Source organism: Phacochoerus africanus, chromosome 6 (genome assembly GCF_016906955.1).
Source record: "Phacochoerus africanus isolate WHEZ1 chromosome 6, ROS_Pafr_v1, whole genome shotgun sequence".
Classification (NCBI taxonomy): domain Eukaryota; kingdom Metazoa; phylum Chordata; class Mammalia; order Artiodactyla; family Suidae; genus Phacochoerus; species Phacochoerus africanus.
In genome coordinates this window covers 69,223,931-69,248,381 of record NC_062549.1, presented here as the reverse complement: position 1 = coordinate 69,248,381, position 24,451 = coordinate 69,223,931, and the positions used below count along the sequence as shown (strand labels likewise).

Genomic DNA, 24,451 nt, shown 5'->3' with positions numbered 1-24,451 from the left:
AAGTATTTACAGAGGAGGACACTCACAGACTTCAAATAAAACAAATTTAGGGTTACCAAAGGGGACAGGTGGGGGGAAGGGACTGATTGGGAGTCTAGGACTGGCATATGCACTTCTGTATATGGAATGGATGGTCAACAGACCTGCTGTGAAGCACAGGAAACTATTCAATATTCTGTGATAACCTATATGAGAAAAGAATGGATAGGTGTATGTATAAATGAATTATGTTGTTGTACAGCAGAAATTAACACGTAAATCAAATATACTTGAATCAAACACCATTTATTTTAGAATAGTATAAACCAAATAAAATTTTATCCTAAATTTTCCTGATAGAACTTTTCTTAAGAGGCTTCATGTTGATTTTAATAGTCCCATAAGTGGCCTTCACAGTGTTCACAAAAGATGTACAAATTGGTTCATTTCATTGAGGAGTTAAAGTTTGAAAATAACCATCTTTCCGTTCTCTGTGCTTCAGAATCTTTTTTTTTTCTTTTGTCTTTTTAAGGCCACACCCATGGCATATGGAGGTTCCCGAGCTAGGGGTCAAATCAGAGCTGTAGCTGCTGGCCTACACCACAGCTACAGCAACACTGGATCCTTAATCCACTGAGTGAGGCCAGGGATCTAACCTGCGTCCTCATGAATGCTAGTCAGATTTTCACTGAGCCATGAAGGGAACTCCAGGAACAATTCTTAAAACACATCTATTATGTTCCTAGGCCATAACTGTTGCATTAAATTTTTCTTCTAAAACTAACTACAGCAAGAGAATTATTTACTTTACACGTAGGGAAAACCAGAACTCATCCATTTTCTCCAGTGTTCCATGAGGAAAAAAACTGGTCCAACCCAAAAGATGTTGACTTCTGTTTCAACCACCAGAAACTTTTACATACACATTCAAGGCCTTTACAATCTGTCCCCTTTCATCTATACCAACATAGGCTCATTCCTTTTATAAATGCCTTTCCCTCAGCCAGAAGTTTCACTAGATATCCTTGAAGGCTCAGCTCAATCATCTGCTTCTTTATGAAGCCCCACCCCAACTCCAACATCCCATTCACCCCTCTGCGTTCAAAGTACTACGCTTGGACTTTATACTACTGATTTCAATTTCTATTTCTTTCTGTTCAAGAATAGGGATGTATTCTCTCTGTCCTTCCTACAGAACCTAACACTATTTTTTCTGATACATTTGTTTGCTGAATGAGCTAGAATACTTCAATTTCTGATACTCAGACTGTACATATTCTAATCTATATAGACCATCCACTCCAGGGGTGCTAATCTGGCAATTTTCCAGGCCCCCAAACTACTTGTACCAGCACTCTTCTGGGCTACTGTTGACAATAGAGATCAATTACTTTGAATAATTTTGGCTACCAAACAATTTTGGCTACCAAAACAACCATTTTTTAAAGGAGATGTCTCAGCACTTTTCCGATAGCTATTTTACAGTTTACTGAAAAGGTCACTAAGCAAGTGAGATATTTTAAAGACCTGCCAACCACGAATTTTAAGAGCATGAGGACACTGGTTAGAGGCACTCATGAAATTTAGAGGAAAAAAAAAAACAATGTCTTTGCTACGTTTCTCAACCATGACTATTGTTTTTCGATGTTTTGCATCAAATAAAAAAACAATCACCACAAAACATAATAGGACACCCAACTAAAGACTTTCTTATGAAACTTTTAAAAACATACACTTCAGAATTTTTAACATGCTTCCTAATTAGTAGTGTCAATTGGCAGTGACAAAAACCACTGAAAGACTAACATTAAATTATTATCTCCCTGTTCTGAAGAATAAAAGCTAGTAGTTCTTAACCAAACAGGCTAACTCCTTTGAGAATCTGTATAAAATTACAAGCTACTTCACAGAAAGTCTGCAAATTTTTAAATTTTCCAAATCGATTTCAGTGAGTTTATGTTCCCATCCAAACTATCCATCCTATGTTAATCTTATAGAACACAGATGGTTAAAAAATTTTTTGAAACTGTACCTAGAATTCTAGAATTCTGGGGATAGAAGAATGGCCATGTGATTTGATCCAGAGTTTTAAAAAACCTAATTAAATGGAAACTGCTGGTAAGAGTATAACTGATACCTTTTAAAAAATTTAAGTGATAAAAAGACACATATGAAAAAAAAAAAATCTATATTCTGGAGTTCCTGCCATGGCACAGTGGAAACGAATCCAACTAGGAACCATGAGGTTGCGGGTTTGATCCCTGGCCCTGCTCAGTGGGTTAAGGATCCAGAGTTGCCGTGAGCTGTGGTGTAGGCTGAAGATGCAGCTCGGATCCTGCGTTGCCGTGGCTGCAGTGTAGGCTGGTGGCTACAGCTCTGATTAGACCCCTAGCCTGGGAAGCTCCATATGCTGCGGGTGCAGCCCTGGAAAAGACAAAAGACAAAAAAAAAAATCTATATTCTGACTCAGTAATTCTTCCACTGAAATTTACTAAAATAATCCATGAAATAAAAGTAACGCAAACTATAAAAATACCCTTTTATGCAGTTAGGCAAAGAAGTTTTATAATAACAACATCCAACATTAACTTTCCTGAGGTGACGGAAAGGCAGTCACTGGCCACGTGTACTGAATACATGGAATATGGCTAGTGTAACTGAGGAATTGGTTTTTAAATATAATTTCAATTAGTTTAAATTTAAATTATCACATGTGGCAGAGTTCCTGCTGTAATGCAGCAGGTTAAGGATCCAGCATTGTCTCTGTCAGATTTCCCTGCCTGGCTGTGGAACAGGTCGGGTTCAATCCCAGGCCCAGGAACTTCCATATGCCATGGGTGGGGGCGGGGGGAAGTCACATGTGGCTAATGACTACCATACTGGACAGGTGTTTCAGTAAGAAGCAAAGACTGCTTCCACTGTCAGCTTCCTTAAGCTAGGCTTCCTTTTCCTGGTTGATTACTGCTCCTATGTTTCCAACAAACCATTTCTCCAGCAGTGTTTCTGACTGAGGCTCTGCAAAGGAAATTAGTTATACAAAAAAACCTGAGTGACTATCTCTGTAATTCTCCCAAGGATGGAATAGAGCTAAACTATTCCAAATTCACAGGAGAGAAGACAGGCTGTATGTATTCCCCAGGGCTTTAGGGCTTAATTCACTCATGAACTAGTTTTGGTGGTTTCCATTATAGCAGCAAAAGACTGAGGGGAGAAAGTGCCATTTATTCAGGGGAATCATCTGCAAAGAGCAATGCACATTTATGATTATCTATATAGCTACAGAGACTATTCACACTAACTTTCAGTTAGAAAGTTAAGGATTTACAGCAAAAACTATACTTTCTCTATAGAGTCTAAAGGCTGTATCTACTTAGATCACACGAAGCAATTACAGACAATAGAGTATACCTCTAGGACTAATTTTATTTCTGCTTTTCCTATGAAACAGTTAAAGGAATAAATACCTCTATTAATAGACACTGATCTCTCTTAAAACTAAGTAAAATTCTGTCTTAGGCAAAATGAAATTTACAAAAGCATGTAAGTAAAAATGAAGTAAAAACTAAGTTACTTCTTAATCTTGGCACTATATGAACTATTACAAATATCTATGAATTTGCTGATCCACAAATTACAGATAACTACTTCCTTTAAAAATATGTTTTTAAATCGAAAAAGAAAAAACAAAGAGCATCTATGGATCTAGAAGCAAGTATTTAAAAGCAAGTCTTTATAAAAAAAAATTACTGTTCAAATACTGTGATTCAGAAACATTCAAGTACAAGAAGTCTAGAGTTATGTGGTACATCTGGCCATAAATATAAGAAAGACTGTGTAATTAAACAAGCATTAATTGCACTAATCATCTTAGGCAAGTGAAAATTGAAAGAACTGATTAATGCCCTGGATTTAGTTCGGTCTTTAAAATCTGACACCCGAAAAAAGGACTATCTTAAAAAGCTCTTCATCTAAGTAATTGGAATTCTGCTTGCAGTAATTTACTATTCCATAATTAAGGATATTGATTCCTCACCACTTTTTCTAATTATCTACATTGAAAATGTTCAACACACAACTAAAAGGTGAACTCTGATCTTTACTATATATCAAAATTAACTTTTATTTTGAATATATTTCCTTATTGGTCATAAATACAAATTCCCTCTAATTCTAGATGCTGCTAATCACATTTTATATTGCCTATAAAAGCCAGTTAAGATTTTCATATACTTCATGAAAGCAGTGAATATATTATTTTACTGTTAGACTTATCTTCTTTTGAAGAACTTCACAACTTTTCCTTTAGGAGTTAAGTTTTGCATTTTTTTTCTGTGTTGTTCACTTAGAAAAAGTCTTTTTGTAACATTTACACAACCCATAAAATCATCCCTCATCTTTCAAAGCAAAAAACAACCTTTAAAAGGGCTCTGGAGTTCCCGTTGTGGCTCAGTGGCTAACGAATCCGACTAGGAATCATGAGGTTGCAGGTTTGATCCCTGGCCTTGCTCAGTGGGTTGGGGATCTGGCATTGCCATGAGCTGTGGTGTAGGTTGCAGACGCGGCTCAGATCCTGCGTTGCTGTGGCTCTGGCGTAGGCCGGTGGCTACAGCTCCGATTCGACCCCTGGCCTGGAAACCTCCATATGCCACGGGAGTGGCCCAAGAAATTGCAAAAAAACAAAAAATAAAATAAAAAATAAAAGGGTTCTAAGAAGAAAGTCAGCAGTTCTGTTTAGGTAGCAATGAAGCCCAAGGCACAAGAACTATGATCCTGAGCATCATCTATGGCTGCTCTGACCTACAAGGGCAGAGCTGAGTACTGCAACAGAGACTGTGAGCAACAAAGCCTAAAATCATTACTATCTGGCCTTTTATTTTACAGAAAAAAAATTCACCAGAGTTCCACGGTGGCGCGATGTGATCAGTGGCATCTCCACAGTGCCAGGATGTAGGTTCGATCCCTGGCACAGTGGGTTAAAGGATCCTATGTCACTGCAGATGCAGCATGGGTCGCAACTGTGGCTCAGATCTAACCCCTGGATGCAGGGCAGCCAAAAGAGAAAAAGGAAAATATAAACTCACCAAAAAAATTACAAAAGAGCAACATAAAAATCAGGGCAAAATCAAGCAGTCGCCAGCCTACACTACAGCAACCTTCGATCCAAACTGCATCTGCAACCTACACTGCAGCCCATGGCAATGCCAGATCCTTAACCCACTGAGTGAGGCCTAGGGGTTGAACCTGCAACCTCATGGTTCCTAGTTAGATTCGTTTCTGCTGTGCCACGATGGGAACTCCAGATAAACCATATATTGCATACTTGTAATAAGATTTTAAAATAACATTTAAGGAGTTCCCGTCGTGGCCTAGTGGTTAAGGAACTCAACTAGTAACCATGAGGTTTCGGGTTCAATCCCTGGCCCTGCTTAGTGGATTAAGGATTCGCTATTGCCATGAGCTGTGGTGTAGGTCAAAGCGGAGGCTGGGATCCTGCACTGCTGTGGCTGTGGTGTAGGCCAGCAGCTGTAGCTCCAATTAGACCCCTTGCCTGGGAACCTCCATATGCCATGGCTGCAGCCCTCCAAAGACCCCCCCCCCCAAAAAAAAATTAAAAAAAAAAAAAGCCCACAGAAAAAAAGGGCATAAAGAAATGAAGCATATACTTTTCATCCAAGATTTTAGCAAGAAGAATAGACCACCATTACTACGGCACTGTTTCAAAACCTAGGATTTTAGGACGTTCTCCAGATGAAATGAGATATTTTAAAGTTGAGATGCCACATTTTATTAAAGTGACTTATTTATAGCATACTTCATGTTAGATATTCACAAGTGCTTTTATGAAACGCATGTTATATCAGAAGTAATACTTCTGAAATACCAATTAACAAATGTCTTCAATTGGATTTAGATGTTCTCTTAAATTGACATTTTGAAAATTCTCTTCACAAAGGGATCCAGGACTAAAAATAAAATGTAAAAAGGTTCTAACCTCTAATGACAAGTTTTCACTTATGGAAGAGATTAAAATTAGAACACAATGCCAGATTCATTTTGAGTGACAGAGAATTTAAAATTCTCTTCACAATTAAAGAACTGAAAGTAATGGTAACTTTAAAGTCAATCCAACTGTCGATCTGTAAGCAGCAACATGACCTAAACAAAAGTCAAACCTGCTGTTCAGTAACATGTTAAAACTTCAGTGAAATTCTGTAGTAAAACTTATTTTGGTGATTAAAAGGCAAACATTTTTAGTATATGCAGAATTCTGCCTATTTTCTTAAACATTCTTCTCTGTTCCTCATGTTGAAAATAAGCTCCACTCTCCCCACCTAACTTCTGCTTTCCCCTCCACCACTTCAGGTGGAAGGTTTCTCTTTAGTCAATAAAGCAGCACTCCGCCATAACAGATTTTCTCATTCTACGGGTCTTTCTGGGGTATGGAAGACCCTTGCACTGCTTCCTCAGTTGCAGAGTTCCACAGGATCATAACTAAACCTCCCTCTAACTCAGTACTCTAAACAAATAGAAGCCCGCCTGGCTGTCATGGGGCAGTCACATCAATGGAAACAATTACTAAGATGACCAACATAAGAATGGAATGTCATTGAGTTCATAAAATAAGTTAGGACTGGAATAATTGAGTCATCTGTATCTGGCAACACAGATATCAAAATGCAAAATAATGGTCTTAGGAATGTATATTTATAGTGTCAAAACAATTATGCATACATAAAACTTGCCCTGCTATATACGGTAACGACTCTTCATTTTGATTTTTAAGAATGTTTAAAAGCAGGTACTGAAAAGAGACAAGCAAATGAGGAGGAAATAAAAATGTCAAAGCAATCGATTTCTTAAGAAAATTATGAAGTTCCCATTGTGGCGCAGTGGTAATGAACCCAGCTAGTATCCATGAGGATATGGATTCAATCCCTGGCCTCACTCTGTGGTTCAAGTATCCGGCATTGCCATGAGCTGTGGTACAGGTCACAGATGTGCTCAGATCCTGTGTTGCTGTGGCTGTGACATAGGCTGGCAGCTGCAGCTTGGATTCGACCCCTAGCCTAGGAACTTTCATATGCCACACGTGCAGCCCTAAAAAAAAAAGAAAATTATTTATGTCCAAGCCATGAGATAGTTCACAGCACAAAGTTAAACATGCTAAACCAAAACCTGATTCTAATACTTCATAGTCTTAATGTTTATAAACCAAAATACACAGTTTCATTAACCTTCTGATAACATTCCAATACACTGATAAACTGCTAAGATGATTATTTTGGTAAACAGAAGTAACTTTTAAAAAGCCTGAAAGGGAGTTCCCGTCGTGGCACAGTGGTTAACGAATCCGACTAGGAACCATGAGGTGGCGGGTTCGGTCCCTGCCCTTGCTCAGTGGGTTAACGATCCGGCATTGCCGTGAGCTGTGGTGTAGGTTGCAGACGCGGCTCGGATCCCGCCTTGCTGTGGCTCTGGCGTAGGCCAGTGGCTACAGCTCCGATTCGACCCCTAGCCTGGGAACCTCCATATGCCGCGGGAGCGGCCCAAGAAATAGCAACAACAACAAAAAAGACAAAAGACAAAAAAAAAATAAAAATAAATAAATAAATAAATAAAAAGCCTGAAAGGCAACTTTTGGAGTTCCCGCTGTGGCACAGTGGGTTAAGAACCCAACTGCAGCAGCTTTCAATCCTCAGCCCAGCACAATGAGTTAAAGGATCTGGTATTGCCACAACTGTGGTGTGGGTTGTCGCTTTGGCTTGAATTCAGTCCCTGGCCTGGGAACTTCCATATACCATGGGTGCAGCCACAAATGAAGAAAAAAATACGTAAAGGTTTTAAGCTAACTTTCAACTTTAAGATCTCCAACAGCCAAATAACTGTTGAATAGCTGAAAAATATATTAGAAATTATGACATCATCTCTCCACTTTCGAGGCTATGAATATGTATCTGTTTTACTGCTGAAGGTGCCAGAAACGTTTGATCACCACACATTGTCCTAAAAATATTTATTTATTTGAATTAAAAAGAAAAGACACCTGCTTGTAGCAGCCATGGAAATACACGGCCAGTGACTGAGCAGTGGGGGCACTAGGGCCCGGCCAGTTCAGCCCAATGCAAGATTCATCTACAGGGTTGGGCCTGGCTGTGGAGCCTTGAGTGGGCTGTCTGATTTGTATTGCAATCTGAGACTCCCTGCCCTTCAGTTTCCTCTTCACTTTCCTTCTACAGATGTCAGACCGGAATTATAGTCTAAGGACTGTAGTCCAACCCAGCTTCATGGGCCTCACAGACTTTGTCTCACAATAAACCTCTTCCTTTTCTAAATCCATCTCAAGATCTCCCTCCCAGATAGTACTGCAAGATAATGACCTGAACTGACACAACACTTCCCTTATAAAGATACATGTAGTCTCCCTACCATTTTCTCTCTCACTTACAGATACACACATACATATATACCACACCCTTAGCCAACCAAGCTCAGAAACTGTTTTACAGGTTAAATCTATGGTACTCTAAAACTTGCTCTTAAAAAAAAAAAAAAAAAAATCCCACTCTGAATCTTTAAAGTGCAAATTTGATACTTTAATATATCAACATGAAGCTTTCATCTAACTTCTTACACTTTAAAACTTTTACCATATATTTTCAGCTTTAATAACCATACCTGTTAAAGAACACACAATCTTAAGTTCATCATATGAATAAAATAACCCTACAGAAGCATCTGTATTATTCTTACCTTAAACCTTTCACTGTTTCCAAAAGAGCTAATACACCAGTTAAAAATAATTATACATGGCATTAAAGCTTACTAGGAACAAAAATAATGCAACCTTGTATTTTATACATTTTAGAATTTAAAAAGCATTTCTACACACATTATCCCACTGAACTCCCAAGAACTTCAAAGGTGTTACTTCAGGCTCATAGACAAGGAAATAATCACCTGTCTCAAGTCAGAACTAGAATCCATATAAAGTAATTTCTTTAAATTTTCAAGAAGAATTAGAACCAAAATTTTTACTAATAGAATTGACCTCAAAACATAGGCAATGATTAACACAACTGATGGGAGTCAACATTTTATTTCTAACTGATCATCTGACTAAAAACAAACAAAAAAATTCAAGTCTCTGTCTTGTCATCATGAAAGATCAAGGCACCATAAACTACCCTATCAGGTAGCTGACTCTATGAGAACAAATATTTAAGAAATCTGTAAAAAATAAGATTAACAAAGTAAAATAAAATTTATCTAGAATCCAAGAACACTAAGAAAAAAATACAGTGCCTTAGAAATTAGTTTAGACAATTCTCTACTGATATAATTTAACTTACAGTGTTTGAGAATTATAGTGAGCACTCAAGCCAAAGAAACTTCAAGTTTTAAAAATCAAAAAAAAAAAAAATCAGGAGTTCCCGTAGTAGCTCAGTGGTTAACGAACCCAAAGAGTAACCATGAGGTTGCGAGTTCGATCCCTGGCCTCCTTCAGTGGGTTAAGGATCTGGCGTTGTCGTGACCTGTGGTGTAGGTCACAGAATTAAGGCTCGGATCCCATGTTGCTGTGGCGTAGGCCAGCAGCTGTAGCTTTGACTGGACCCCCAGCCTGGGAACCTCCATATGCAGTGGGTGCGGCCCTAAAAAGACAAAAGACAAAAATAAATAAATAAATAAATAATCATTGAAAACGGTTACTTATTATGGTTTTAAAGGCAGTCATATCATGTATGAGATCAAGATACAAAGTAAACTAAGGGAAGCTCGGAAAGTGTAGCTTTTTTGCTTCCAAACACCAGGGAAATACCAAAACACAATCTTCAATTTCTAGCCTTCTATAAGTAAATCTGCAAGGCTAAGAAAGGAACAAAAACATTTATCCCCAGAGGCAACACAGCTGAAAGCCTACAGATAAGAAACTTGGCCTCGGTATTTTTCTTATCCATAAAACCTAACTGTCAGACTTACCTCCAAAAGTTGTAAATAACAAAATGAAAGATATGAAAATCTTAGAAAGGTGAAAAGTACAACTGAAAATCACCCATTTGCTAAAATTCAAATTAAATGGCTCTGAGTCTCTTAAGGGAAATCTCAATGAGGCTAAGGAAACTGTTACCAAAAGCCCCCTTTTGTCACCATATTGATCAAGGTTCTTGTGAGTAAGAACTGAGAATTAACAAAAGAATTTTGTACCACAGTACCACACGTTTTCAAATGTCACCTCCACTGCTCTGCTGGCAAGTCAATTCACATACACACTTTACAAAACTTCACAAACATTAGGGTTTTCTCTATAAAGCATTTTAAATAAAATGTGGGCACCTTCATAAGGACTATTATTCATACCAATGTTTAAGAATAATCAAAATGCTGACCATCAGAACATTTTGCGGCATAGAACCCAAAAAGTATGTCTTCATATTAGAATAAAAACTTCAGTAAAACTATGTATTAATCACCAGGATACATTTAACAAGATCCATTTTTCTACTCCATAAGTACACTATCTATTGTACTTACTTCTGTATAACATTTTGCAAGCTTAACATCATACCCAGCTCTCCTTTCATCTTTTCTCTGTTAGCACGGCACTCTGCCAAGTATCGAAGAGCCTACGCGAAAAGAGCAATAGATTAATTCACATGTCCAGACTATGCAAAATTAAGCCTGCTACTAACTTACTGCAAGAGGAAAAGACGGAAAATAGGTTTTTGTTTTTACAATCAATTGGTTTTGAAGTGTTTAGAAACTCTTCTTTAAATGTGATAATCAGAGCAGTCCTCAAGAGAAGACAAATAATCCTTTGAGCTGAAGCAGCTGAACCCGCTCTTTGAAATGAAGGTTCCTAACTTATCTGCAAGGTCAAAATGAGGCCATTTCATCGTTTTATTTTCACAATTTCCTCCTGACAAGGATACAAGAGACTATTTTCCATTCATTAATTTCAGGGAGTAGTTCAAATAGTCATCATTTACCCTAATGCATTTTTATATATTAACTATAAAACTGCTGAGAGGGACAGTGAACCATCTTCGTTGAGTCAACTGTATCTAGTTTTAAAATTCACCTGTTTTTGGATCATGCCTGTAGCATGCTGAAGTTCCCAGACCAGGGATCAAACCTGCACCACAGCAACGACCTAAGCCACAGAAGTGACCATGCCAGATCAATGCTGCGCCACAAGAGAAACCTAAAATTCACTTTTAAAATGTCTTTTAGGAGTTCCCATCATCGCTCAGTGGTTAAGGAATCTGACTAGGAAACCTGAGGTTGCAGGTTTGATCCCTGGCCTCGCTCAGTGGGTTAAGGATCTGGCGTTGCCTTGAGCTGTGGTGTAGGTGGCAAACGTGGCTCGGTTCTGGAGTTGCTGTGGCATAAGCCAGTGGCTACAGCTCCAATTAGACCCCTGGTCTGGGAACCTCCATATGCCACAGGTGCGGCCCTAGGAAAGACAAAAAAAAAAAAGTCTTTTAAAAAGTGAATACAACTTTTCTAAGGAGCTTTTAAGATTTAAAGTACATTTTTGCCAAGTATTTCCTTCACATGCTGATTCCCTTTTTTCATTTAAATAAATTTTATTGGCGTATAGTTGACTTGGAAAGTTGCGTAAGTTTCAAGTGCCCAGCAAAGTGAATCAGTTATACATATACATTTATCCATTCTTTTCAGATTCTTTTCCCATGTAGGTTACTACACATTATTGAGCAGATTACCCTGTGCTCAATAATGTAAATTACCTATTGTATATATAGTAGTGTGTATATGTTAAGACCAACCCCCTAATTTATCATTCCTGTCCCACAGTTCCCTTTTGGTAACCATAAATTTGGTTTCAACATCTTTGAGTCTGTTTCTGTTTTGTAAGTTCTTTTGTATCATTTTTTGGCAGAGTCCACATATTGATTTCATATGATATTTGTCTTTGACTTAATGTGGTAATTTCTAGGCTCATCCATGTTGCAGCAAATGGCAATATTTTATTCCTTTTTATGGCTGAGTAATACATATGCTGATTCTTTGGGGATTTCATTAGCTATTCTACAGACCTCCCCTTCACTCATCATTCCCTGCAGACTTTAGAACCTGATTCACAGTGAAATACCTCTGCAAACTACACCATCCAAAATCTGCCATCTCAGTGCACTGACCTTCATTTCCTACTTGTCCTCTATATCTCGTTTCCAAAGTGCCTGGTCATTGTGAAAATGGTACCATCTGTGAAATCACTAAGTCAACAACTAGTCTCTGACGACATACAATCTCCTATCCTTTCTATGACTATTCTTACCTATTACTTCAACTGCCAAAGGAATAGCCTTCGCTTCACAAGGGACCATCTTATATATATATATATTTTTTTGTCTTTTTGTTGTTGTTGTTGTTGCTATTTCTTGGGCCGCTCCCGCGGCATATGGAGGTTCCCAGGCTAGGGGTTGAATCAGAGCTGTAGCCACCGGCCTACGCCAGAGCCACAGCAACACGGGATCCGAGCCTCGTCTGCAACCTACACCACAGCTCACGGCAACGCCGGATCGTTAACCCACTGAGCAAGGGCAGGGACCGAACCCGCAACCTCATGGTTCCTTGTCGGATTCGTTAACCACTGCGCCACGACGTGAACTCCAGGACCGTCTTATATTAAACACACTGGACAAGAGGCAGCCTAGGACCAGAATCCCTGAGGGAAGGGAATTGATGAGGCAGACCCTACAACTGCCCTATCCTGCTGCCCTGGAGGGATTCCAGAGTGCAGCCCAGGGAAGGCCAATGAAGTGCAGTGGTCTTGCTGAGCGAGGGAGGCAGAGATCAGAGTTGGGGAAGTTAAGGTGGAAGAGTACAGAGTACGATGGAAAATACAATTTGGTCTTTATCTAGCTCATGCACAGACATGAGCTTAAACCCTTGGAATTTTCTGATAAGACTTTCTTTTGTTATCCCTAAGGAGGCCCTCTGGATCACATGAGTTTATGTTAAAGAAGTGCGTTAGGGGACTTCCCACTATGGATCAGTGGTAACAATCTGACTGATATCCCTGAGGACATGGGTTTGATTCCTGGCCTCGCTCAATAGGTTAAGGATCCAGTGTTGCTGTGAGCTGTGAAGTAGTTCTCAGACACAACTCAGATCTGCTTGCTGTGGCAGCTACAGCTTGGATTTGATCCTTAGCCTAGGAACCTCCATATGCCATGGGTGCAGCCCTAAAAAGACCAAAAAAAAAAAAAAAAAAAAAGGAAAAAAAAACTAAAAAAAAAAACCTGAGTTGGGTTGGGGCCCCTTGAGATCCCAGGGTGGGGCTAGACACTAGAAAGACCTAATGACCAGAGGGTGGGAATTTTGGCCCCACCCCTGACCTGGGATAGGGGGCAGGGAAGGAGACTGGAGTTGAAGCTCTAAAAAACTGTTGACAAGGAGATTCGGAGTTTATGACTTGATGAATACATCCACCTGCCAGAAGGTGGGTACCCCAACCCCACAGGGACATAAGTTCCCACGCTCAGGACACTTCCAGATCTTGTCCTATGTGCTTGTTCATTTGTATCCTTTATAAAAAAGGTGGCAAATCCAAGTCAAGTGACTTCCTGAGTTCTGCAGCTGTTCTAATAAATGATCAAACTGGGAGGCGGGGGAGTTTACTGGATCAGCCTATCTATAGCAGCTCAGTTAGAAATATAGGGGTGACCTGATACTTGCGACTGGCCTTTGAAGTGAGAGAGTGAGCCTTAAACCTTGGGAATTTCATACTTAGGTGTGGTTAGTGTCACAACTGAACTGAAGACCTAGCTGGTGTCTACAAAGAATTGGTTGGTATCAGAAAACACCCCAGGCAGCTAGAATTTGCACAGCAGCATAAAAGAGGAGGGATCTGCACAACAGGGGACTTCCAGAGATCCACAGAGAGATTCCCCAAGAATCCACGGCTGAATACTGACTTGCACACGTTTGGGGCAAAAGGCCACAGAGCTAGGGATTAAAAGCACCAGAAAGTAGGGAAAACAATTCCTGGAGCTCACGCTGGGCTGGGAGTAGTTTGTTATACCACCAGCCAGAAGTGAAAAGACGTCACGGTGCATGAGGAATCAGGGTGAATACTCAGAGGAGCATCCCCTTAGAAATGGTGATGTCATATAATACAGGCTGCTTGGCTCATTCCACAAAGCCTGAAAGCCAAGTCTTGAAAGGATCAAGCAACTTAACTTATTCCAAGGAACTTAAGTGCAACCAAGAACAAAGCTGAGGAATATTTATAGGGATACCAAACCCCAAACCATAAAATATGTAACGTCTGGCATGATTAAAAACTACCAGGCATGAAAGAAGCAGAAAAATATGACTCATAATCTGGGGGAGAGGAGGAATCGGTAGTAACAGACCAAGATATGACAGAGGTGGAATTAGAAAATAAGAGCATTAAACAGCTATTATAAATATGTTCCATATGTTTAAGGATAAGTAGGAAGACATGAGCATGGTGAGGAAAGAAATGAAAGATATTAAAAAGACCCAAATTAACTTCTAGTGGACAAAGAGATGTCTAAAATGAAAAGCACACTAGATAGGATTAATAGCAGATTAGACACCACAGAAAAAAAGATAAGTGAACTTTAAAATGAAGCAATAGAGGGAGTTCCCGACGTGGCGCAGTGGTTAACGAATCCGACTGGGAACCATGAGGTTGTGGGTTCAGTCCCTGCCCTTGCTCAGTGGGTTAACCATCCGGCATTGCCGTGAGCTATGGTGTAGGTTGCAGACACGGCTGGGATCCCTCGCTGCTGTGGCTCTGGCGTAGGCTGGCAGCTACAGCTCCAATTAGACCCCTAGGCTGAGAGCCTCCATATGCCGCGGAAGCAGCCCAAGAAACAGCAAAAAGACAAAAAATAAATAAAAATAATAAAATAAAATAAAATGAAGCAATAGAAACTATCCAAAATGAAGCACGGAGAGGAGAAAAAAGAAAGAGGGCAGTGACTAGGATAATAGGAGGTATGTGACACACATACAATTGGAGTCCAGAGAGAGAGAGAAGAAATGGAAAAAACCTTAAAAAAAAAACAAAAAACAAACAAAAAGAAAATCATCCACATCAAGCACATTATAACCATTTGCTGAAAAACCAAAATAAAGTCGCAACAGCAGCTGGAGAAAGACTTATGTGTTATATAGAGAAACAAAGATAACAATCCCATCAATCTTCTCATGAGAAAGAATTTGAGCCAGACAATAAAACAACATCTTGTAAAGTACTGGGAGGAAAAAGCCACCAGAAGACTTGCATTACAAAAAAAAAATGTTGAAGTTCTTCGGTTAGAAAATAAAAGACTCCAGGAGAAACATGAACCTGTACTAAGACATGAAGAACAGGAGTTCCCGTCATGGTGCAGTAGTTAACGAATCTGACTAGGAACCATGAGGTTGGAGGTTCAATCCCTGGCCTTGCTCAGTGGGTTAAGGATCTGGCGTTGCCGTGAGCTGTGGTGTAGGTTGCAGACGCAGCTCGGATCCCACGTTGCTGTGGCTCTGGCATAGACTGGCGGTTGCAGCTCCCATTCGACCCCTAGCCTGGGAACCTCCATATGCTGCGGGAGTGGCCCAAGAAATGGCAAAAAGACAAAAAAAAAAAAAAAAGACATGAAGAACACCAGAAATGTTAAGTATGAAGGTAAATATAAAATACATTTGCTTTCTGGAATTTCCTGGTGACCATCCAGAGTTGCCATGGCTGTGGTATGGGTTAGATCCATAGCCTGAGTAATTTTGCATGCTATGGGTGTGGCCAAAAAAGTCTGTTTAAATCTTTTAACCTCTTCAAAAGATAAGGGTTTAGGAGTTCCCTTGTGTGGCTCAGTGGTTAACAATCCCACTAGGAACCATGAGGTTGAGGTTGATTCCCTGGCCTCAGGCAGTGGGTTAAGGATCCACCTTGCGGTGAGCTGTGGTGTAGGTCGCAGATGTGGCTCGGACCCTGAGTTGCTGTGGCTCTGGCTCTGGCGTAGGCAGGTGTATTAGACCCCTAGCCTGGGAACCTCCATGTGCCATGGGTACGGCCCTAGAAAAGGCAAAAAGAAAATTAAAAATTAAAAAAAAAAATTTTTTTTAATATAAGGGTTTAGACCCCCCCCAAAATACTGTAGATTTTTTAACATACAGAGAAGTAATAAAAACAACAGCAAAAGATGGGAGGAGGACTGGAAATACACTATTGTATGAATCTTACATGAAGCAGACTGCAAAAGTTAAAGATGCACACTGTAAACCCTGAGCAAGTGCTAAAAAGTGAAAAACAAAAAGGAATAGCTAAACAAGGACAGTGAAGATAAAATGCAATTATGGAAACACCCGGTTCTTTAACCTCCCTGGGAACCTTGACCCCTTGATCCCTCTACTCTCTCCTTGTCCCTCCAGGACTTGAGGTCCCTCCCAATTCAGCCTCGTGTCTACATCTACCGGGTCTATCAACCACTCTGGCCAAAATCCTCAAATCCCTTAAGCAGTCCTATCCAACCTGTCTGGCCAAGAAGCAACCCTGAACAAATCCAACTCTTTGGCTCTCAGGGACTATGGAAGGCCTGAAGTGGGATGGAAAAGGAGCTTCATTCATAAGTCTCTTATCAATTCAGTTACCAAACTAAGCATCCCCCCAACACTTGTGAAGGATCTCACCATCCTCCTTAGTTGGCAACGTTTCCCATCTCCAGCCTTCTCCTCAAACCTCTCCCACTCCAGCAGCCCCCTGCCTTCTGAATTTAAATTGGTTCAGATGAGTCTATTTAAAAAAAAAATTTCCTTCAATCCCAGGTCTCTATCTAGAGACCAACACTCTCTCATCTTTATTGAGATTCTCACTGAAACAGGACCAAATTGGGGCCATGCAAATCTCCCATTTGTTATCACTGTTTACTCATATCAATGTCTGTTTTGCCTATTCAACTTCATTTATGAAGGTAAAACAGGAAATTTGCATTACATACTTTGATTTTCAAAAAGGAAAAGCCTATATATTTCAGTATGAATTTGTGAAACTAAATGGGAATTGATCATGGATCCTTAAAAGGACAAGTTGAAAAAAAAAATTTTTTTTTTTTTTTGGTCTTTTTTGCCATTTCTTGGGCCGCTCCCTCGGCATATGGAGGTTCCCAGGCTAGGGGTCTAATCGGAGCTGTAGCTGCCAGCCTACGCCAGAGCCACAGCAACACCAAATCCGAGCCTCCGAGCCACGTCTGCAACCCACACCACAGCTCACGGCAACGCCGGAACATTAACCCACTGAGCAAGGGCAGGGACCGAACCCGCAACCTCATGGTTCCTAGTCGGATTCGTTAACCACTGCGCCACAACGGGAACACCTCTTTTTTTAATGTTAATATATTTCACTTAACTCCATATATCCAAAATACTACCATTTAAACTCTAATCAATATCCAACTGTATTATTGACCTCTTAACTTTTTGTTTGTATCAAGAAAAAATAATGTTCTGAAACTTCCTTTCTTCACTTAAGAAGAAATCTTAAGGATTATACCATATTGGGACAGAAAGATACTCAAAGAGGTACTTACCGTTTTGTTTTGTGATAGTTTTATTGAGATGCAAATCAGATACCATGCAGTTCACCTACCTAATAAAGTGTACAATTCAGTGTTTTTTAGTGTATTTACAGTTTTGCAATCATCGCAATCAATTCCAAACCAAGAAGAAGCACCACAAAAAGTTCCAGCAACCCCATTAACCAGGAATGAAGTACTAGAAGCCAGAATAATTGAGTTATCCTGGAGAGGAAATCACATGTAAGAATTTACAGCTCTGTTGTGCCTGTTAGAGTGAAAAAAGGAAGCTTGTAAGCAAGCAGAAATATGGACAGAGAGCAAATATTAGCAGTACGAGGGTGGAGATATTCATAGTGAAACACATCTCCCCTTATCAAATATGCCCACCACTTAAGGTGATTCGTTCAGGCAAGGGGCAGTCAGACTGCTGTTAGTTAACAAAGTGGAAATAAATTAACCAAGAAACTACATTCTTAGGGGTATTGAATAATGTCCTATCAGTGACTTCTTTGGGGAGCAAAGATAAGTCCCTGTAAAAACAGGGAAGATGGAGTATGAGGACAAGAAGAGGAGGAGGAGAAAAGGGAGGAAAAAAAAGAAGTGAGAAAATCAGCTTCCATGCCTTGAGTGATGAATGACTGTTTTTGGCCAGTTGGTTGACACGGGGATGTACAAATGACCAGGGCGTACTACTCAGACTCTCCCCAGATTAGCCCCTATGCTTACCCAAGAGTCCTACGGACAGAGCTCTAAAAACATGCAATATCAGACAGGAGGTCTGGAGGCATTTTCTGGTCTAGAAATGGCAGACTATTTTTTGGTTGTTTTTTTTTGGGGGGGGGTTGTCTTTTTTTTGCTATTTCTTGGGCCGCTCCCGCGCGGCATGTGGAGGTTCCCAGGCTAGGGGTTGAATCGGAGTTGCAGCCACCGGCCTACGCCAGAGCCACAGCAACGCGGGATCCAAGCTGCATCTGCAAACTGCACCACAGCTCACAGCAACGCCGGATCGTTAACCCACTGAGCAAGGGCAGGGATCGAACCGGCAACCTCATGGTTCCCAGTCAGATTTGTTAACCACTGAGCAACGACAGGAACTCCTGAATTGTACACTTTTAAGTAGGTGAATCACACGGTATGTGATTTACATCTTAAAGCTGTTACAAAACAAAATCTAAGAGACTGAGTATCTTTCTGTCCCAATGACATAATCCTCAATCTTAAGTGAAAAAGGGTTTCAAAATATGCCATGCATAGAGCATGCTACCATTTACTTCAAAGAATAAAAACAATATAGTATTATACCATTTGTGTAAAAGGACCACACACATACTTTGCACATACAGAAATACAAAACTTACTATTATATGCTCAACACTTTCAACTTTACCACGTCAAATACTTGCTCAAATTCTCCTTCATTGGAAAACTATAACACTGAGGCTAAAATTACTATAGGCAACTTACAAGCAAAGCTGAGTGAACAACAGGGGGGTTGGGATGGTCCATAAATAAAATAAGGCCAGGCAGACATCCCTGATCCTGGACAATGGCTCTTCGATTTAATGGATCTGCTGCTAAATCCCGGAGCTGGTTAACCACGGAGAGAGCATCGGGTTCTTCGTTCATGGTGGAGGAGGAAGAATTCATCTTCTATGCCAGACACATGAACAAAATCTTCTTAAATTCTGTAGAAATGGTTTACAAAATTAATTCTAGGCTGCTGAGGTATATTATGACATTTGTTAAATAATCAGAATTACACCACCTTCAGAAAGAAACAGATGAATCTAAATCACACAAAAACTTAGGAATTGGCAATTCTGAGAAAAGTAAAATGAACATAAGCTAACTAAAAAAAAAAAAATCAAGTTATTTATGTGCGCACAATGTTTAAAGAACATATATATCATCTTCATTATTCCAAATAAACTCCTTTTGGGCAATGCATATTTTAACACCTAAGTCACAATAAACAAAATCTTGGGAGTTCCCATCGTGGCGCAGTGGTTAACGAATCCGACTAGGAACCATGAGGTTGTGGGTTCAGTCCCTGCCCTTGCTCAGTGGGTTAACGATCCTGCATTGCCGTGAGCTGTGGTGTAGGTTGCAGACGCGGCTCGGATTTGGTGTTGCTGTGGCTCTGGCTAGGCCGGTGGCTACAGCTCCGATTCGACCCCTAGCCTGGGAACCTCCATATGCCGCGGGAGCGGCCCAAGAAATAGCAACAACAACAACAAAGACAAAAGACAAAAAATAAATAAATAAATAAATCTTGGAGTTCCCATTGTGGCGCAGTGGTTAACGAATCCGACTAGGAACCATGAAGTTTCGGGTTTGGTCCCTGCCCTTGCTCAGTGGGTTAACGATCCGGCGTTGCCGTGAGCTGTGGTGTAGGTTGCAGACGCGGCTCGGATTTGGTGTTGCTGTGGCTCTGGCGTAGGCTGGCAGCTACAGCTCCGATTAGACCCCTAGCCTGGGAACCTCCATATGCCGAAGGAGCGGCCCAAGAAATGGCAAAAAGACAAAAAAAATAAAAAAAATCTTTACAGTTCAAGTTTATAACCTTTGCCACACTTCTCCCAAAGGTAATACCGCCAGTGCTTTTTTCCTCTAGAATATTTCTGGAGTTTAAGACAAGTGTCTCAGGGAACTGTGGCTAGCTGACAGATTTTTTTTTCTAATTCAGCCTAGCAAAACCCAACTTACTGGGTTTACAAAAGATAAAATCCCCTAAGAAAAAAGGAGAGAGTGTCAAAGAAGATCAAGGACAAAAAAGCCCAGAAGGACGTCTCGCCGATGCTTCAGGCCACTGGAGCTGGGGAGCTCAAGGTGATTCTGAACTGAATCTAACTAGGCACACTCGCCATCCCTGAGTGGGCCATACTCAGAATGTATTTGAGATAAGGTAATTCATTTAGCAGATAAGCCTAGGGTCACGGGAGAAGTTAAATAACTTCCCTCAGGTGACAAAAGCTACTTAGTATAGAACTGGGCTAAAAATCTTATTTACTGTCTCCTAAACTGGTCAGAGGTCTTTCCACTTCCCATACCTTCCTTTTAATTGCAGCACTTTTTCCACATAAAAGTAAACAGAGTATTTTAGAAAATATAACATGACAAACACAAAGAAGCTAAAATATGAAATATAAGGAAAATTCTTCATATATGCACAAATTTAAAAACAGTAACTTCCATTAATCAAGTTACAAAGTATATTTCTCATTAAGACTATAAAAGTGTAGGAGTTCCCGTCACAGCTCAGCAGTAACAAATCTGACTACTATTCATGAGGACGTGGGTTCAATCCCTGACCTCGCTCAGTGGGTTAATGATCCAGCATTGAGCTGTGTAGGTCACAGATGCAACTCGTATCTGGTGCTGCTGTGGCTGGCAGCTGCAGCTCTGATTAGACCCCTAACCTGGGAACTTCCATATATGCAGGAATGGCCCTAAAAAGCCAAAAAAAAAAAAAAGAATATTAAGGTGTAAATACTTTCCACAAATTAATGAGTTAGTTTAATACTTGAGTTAGTTTAATACTAATTCCAAAAACAATGCCAAGTGGGAGAGGTAGCAGCCTGGGAACAAAATTATTCTCCAGAAAAGCTATTACAAGTTATTTGTGGGGAAGAAGGTAATAGAACAGAAATGGCCTTCCCATGTATTAAAATATACGAAGATGAAGAGTAAAGTAGTAGTGGATGTGGGGGGCGGTGCTTGATAAGGACTTCTCCCAGGAAAGCTGTTTATACATTTCATCTAAGAAAGCAGGCTCTGGTGGAGTCAGACCCAGGCTCTACCACTTGATAAATGATTTCAGGCAGATCACTTAATCTCTTTATCTCAGTTTCTTCATCTGTAAAATGGGGTTAATCAGAGCAGCTATCAAGTGGTATGGTGTCCAAAGAAATAACAATACACACAAAAAAGGCTGAGGGCACTTGGCACATGTTAAATGTTTAATAAACAATGGCTGTAAGTTACAGGGAGCCAAAACTCAATGAAAAAGAGTAAGGCTATTCAATTAATGATACGAGAATAACTTCTAAGCAATTTAAAACCAATCTAAGGATCTTTAATTCATAACACATGGGGGGTTCATATCCCAGACAAAATATTTTAAAAGTTAAATTTTCGAAGTTTGCAAGAAAACGCAAAATAAAGGACTCGGAGAAAAAAAGTTTTAACAGGATATTATTTGGGAGGTAGTCTTCTCAAAATAAAATATCATTACTTCAGCCATTTTAAAAAGGATTTAAAAAACAAAAAGCAACAGACTGAAAACATTGAGATTTCTTGATTAAAGGGTTTGCCTCTTAGATGCCTCTATTATCAACACCCTGTTTACAAACCAACTTAAGCATGGGCTAATGTCCTGTCACCATTACAAATCCTATGCAAAAATGAAATCTGCAGAGCCAACCACTGACCCAGAGGGCCAAGGAACCAGGCTAGTGATAGCCTTTGGCACACAACGGTGGCCTTGCAATTGGACAGCTCCACCTCATCTATAGAGCACTTACAGGACTACTCAGTGGGAATGTTTCTAAAAAAGTTATAGCCTTTCCCATTCCTTTGAGATCAACAAAAGCCACGAGTTAAAACTTCCAATCTCATCATCCCACTGACAAGGAAAAAGTTCCAATTAGGATCCACCCAGGAAAAAGTAGGGAATAACACAAAGTTTTACATTGTCTTTGTTTAGTTCAATTGAGACAAATCATTCTAAGCAAATACATGAACCTCAAACTTTAACAAACATTCTTATTGCCTGTGGAATATTGTTACAAAAGCCAATTCTGATTCAGTAGGTGGGGTGAGGACTGAGATTCTGTAGTTCCAACAAGCTCCCAGGTGAAATCTATGCTGCTAGTCAGAGACCCACACTTTGAGAAGCTGTCAGTGATAGATGTATGTGAGGCACCTGTCATCAAACACCTGATTTTGTTTCAGCCAAAATTTACCATTCACCTCAAAGGATTATTTAGCTCTCACAGAGCTTCAGAAAATACACATAACGTAAATCCACATTCAATTAAGCGAGTTTTGTAAAAAAAATAAGTAAGCATTAACATCAGATCTGGCTTTCCCTTTCCTAAGCAACCAACTGTAACTCTTTGAGAAGGTGGGTTACCTCTTCTGAGCCTTACTTTCTTCTCGTAACAATAATGAGTGGTTGTCAGGATCCAAGAAAATTAGAACTTGGGATACTGATAAGCGTACCAGCAATTACTAAACAAGAACAATGCCTGATCCTATAGGCACTTCTATTCGGCCAGGTGTCGCGGGATGCTGTGCACTGCCCTAACCCACCAAGACACTAGCACGAAAGGAGATGCTACTTGCAAGAACGCCTCCAAAAACAGTTTTTAAAATAGAAATGTGAACGCTGATCTCTCTTGAATGAAGCCAAACACAACGATGTCCTTCAGCTCTCAGAAGACAGGTAGGTGCACAAAACCAAAAGAAAGTTACCAAAGAAAAACCTGGAGAGATAGATGAAGAAGTGAGATGACAGCCATTAGTAATGCTAGGGTTCCTAAAAATCGGACTGCAGGGGACGGTGAGAAAGTGAACAGAGATAACATTTTCACGGGACCCATGGAAGTCGGGCGCTTTAAAGAGCCTAATGGGACTCACAGCTGGGTCTTGACAAGAGGCGGGCAGAGACCCCCCTCCCGCCCCCGCCGCCCGCCCAGCCCAGGCTGATTCGCCCATGGGTGCAGGGGACGCTTTCTGCGGCCTTCCTGGCTCCACCGCTTTGTCTGCAGTCTCTGGACTCTACTTACCGCTTCAGGGTTCTAGGAATCCAGAGCCTGCCTCACCATCAGGGACACACCAACGGATGAGGTAGAGGTACCCGGGAGGCACAGAGCAGCTCCCTCCTTCCAAGACGGCCTCAGCGTGGGCAGACAACCACACCGACTCCAGGAGCCAAAGAGCGAGGGCGCTGGCGGGGAAAGGCTCTACGGACTCTCTCCCATGACCCAGTCACCTCCGCCGGTTCTGCACTCCCATTGGCTGATACCGTCCCAAAGCAAGAACAAGAAATCCAATCGACAAAGGCTTTCTTAGGAAAAAGCGTTCATTGGTGAGCAAGGGAAAGGCCCGAAGTGTTGAACGGGAGGGTCCAATGAGAACCCGGGAACAGTGGATTGGCCCAAACGACTCTCCGTCCATAAATCTCTAAACGCTGAACGATAATACCCGCTAAGAAAGAGTCACTCTTCTCCGACTACAATTCCCACGTTCTGGTGCTGGAGCAGCCTCTCCGCGCCTTAGCTCAGAAATTCAAATTGAAAGTTTCCACTCTAGCAACTCTCTCAGGACGAAGCAGTTTTGTGATATTTCATTAGCTTCTGTGAGTTGTAATTCAGAATCTTAAATTTTTTTTTTGCGTTTTTGCTAAGAACATTAGCACCTTCTTCCTAGTAGCTCGAAGGTTGCAGGTTTTTTTTTTTTTGGTGTTATTTTAAAAAGAAACTTATTTTGGAATTTGGGGGGTAAGGAAGAGGTTTCTGATGAGAGAATGTTCTCAAATTCGTGAAGAATTTTTTTTTTTTGTCTTTTTGTTTTTTTGCCATTTCTTGGGCCGCTTCCACGGCATATGGAGGTTCCCAAGCTAGGGGTCGAATTGGAGCTGTAGCCGCCGGCCTACGCCACAGCCACAGCAACGTGAGATACGAGCCGCGTCTGCAACCTACACCACAGCTCACGGCAACGCCGGATCCTTAACCCACCGAGCAAGGCCAGGGATCGAACCCGCAACCTCATGGTTCTTAGTCGGATTCGTTAAGCACTGAGCCACGCCGGGAACTCCTTTGAAGAAGTATTTTTAAAACAGTGTCTTGTATTTAGTTTATCAAAGCAAAGTTTAAATACTTGTCTGAGAGTAATGCTTCCCTTGCCCTTGGTAACCT

General features: G+C 40.6%; 1 protein-coding gene across 1 annotated transcript in view; it reads right to left on the bottom strand.

Annotated features, from left to right (window-relative positions):
* Positions 1-23,538, bottom strand: part of ARMC1 (armadillo repeat containing 1) — a 33,134-nt gene extending 9,596 nt beyond the window's left edge. Inside the window, exons 1-3 of the mRNA XM_047783844.1 lie at positions 23,321-23,538; positions 18,996-19,216; positions 10,510-10,601 (exon numbers count right to left, since the gene is read on the bottom strand). Coding sequence (XP_047639800.1) covers positions 10,510-10,601; positions 18,996-19,178 — 275 coding nt within the window. The 5' untranslated portion in view covers positions 19,179-19,216; positions 23,321-23,538. The remainder of the gene's footprint in view (positions 1-10,509; positions 10,602-18,995; positions 19,217-23,320) is intronic.
* Between the last annotated feature and the right edge of the window lie 913 nt (positions 23,539-24,451).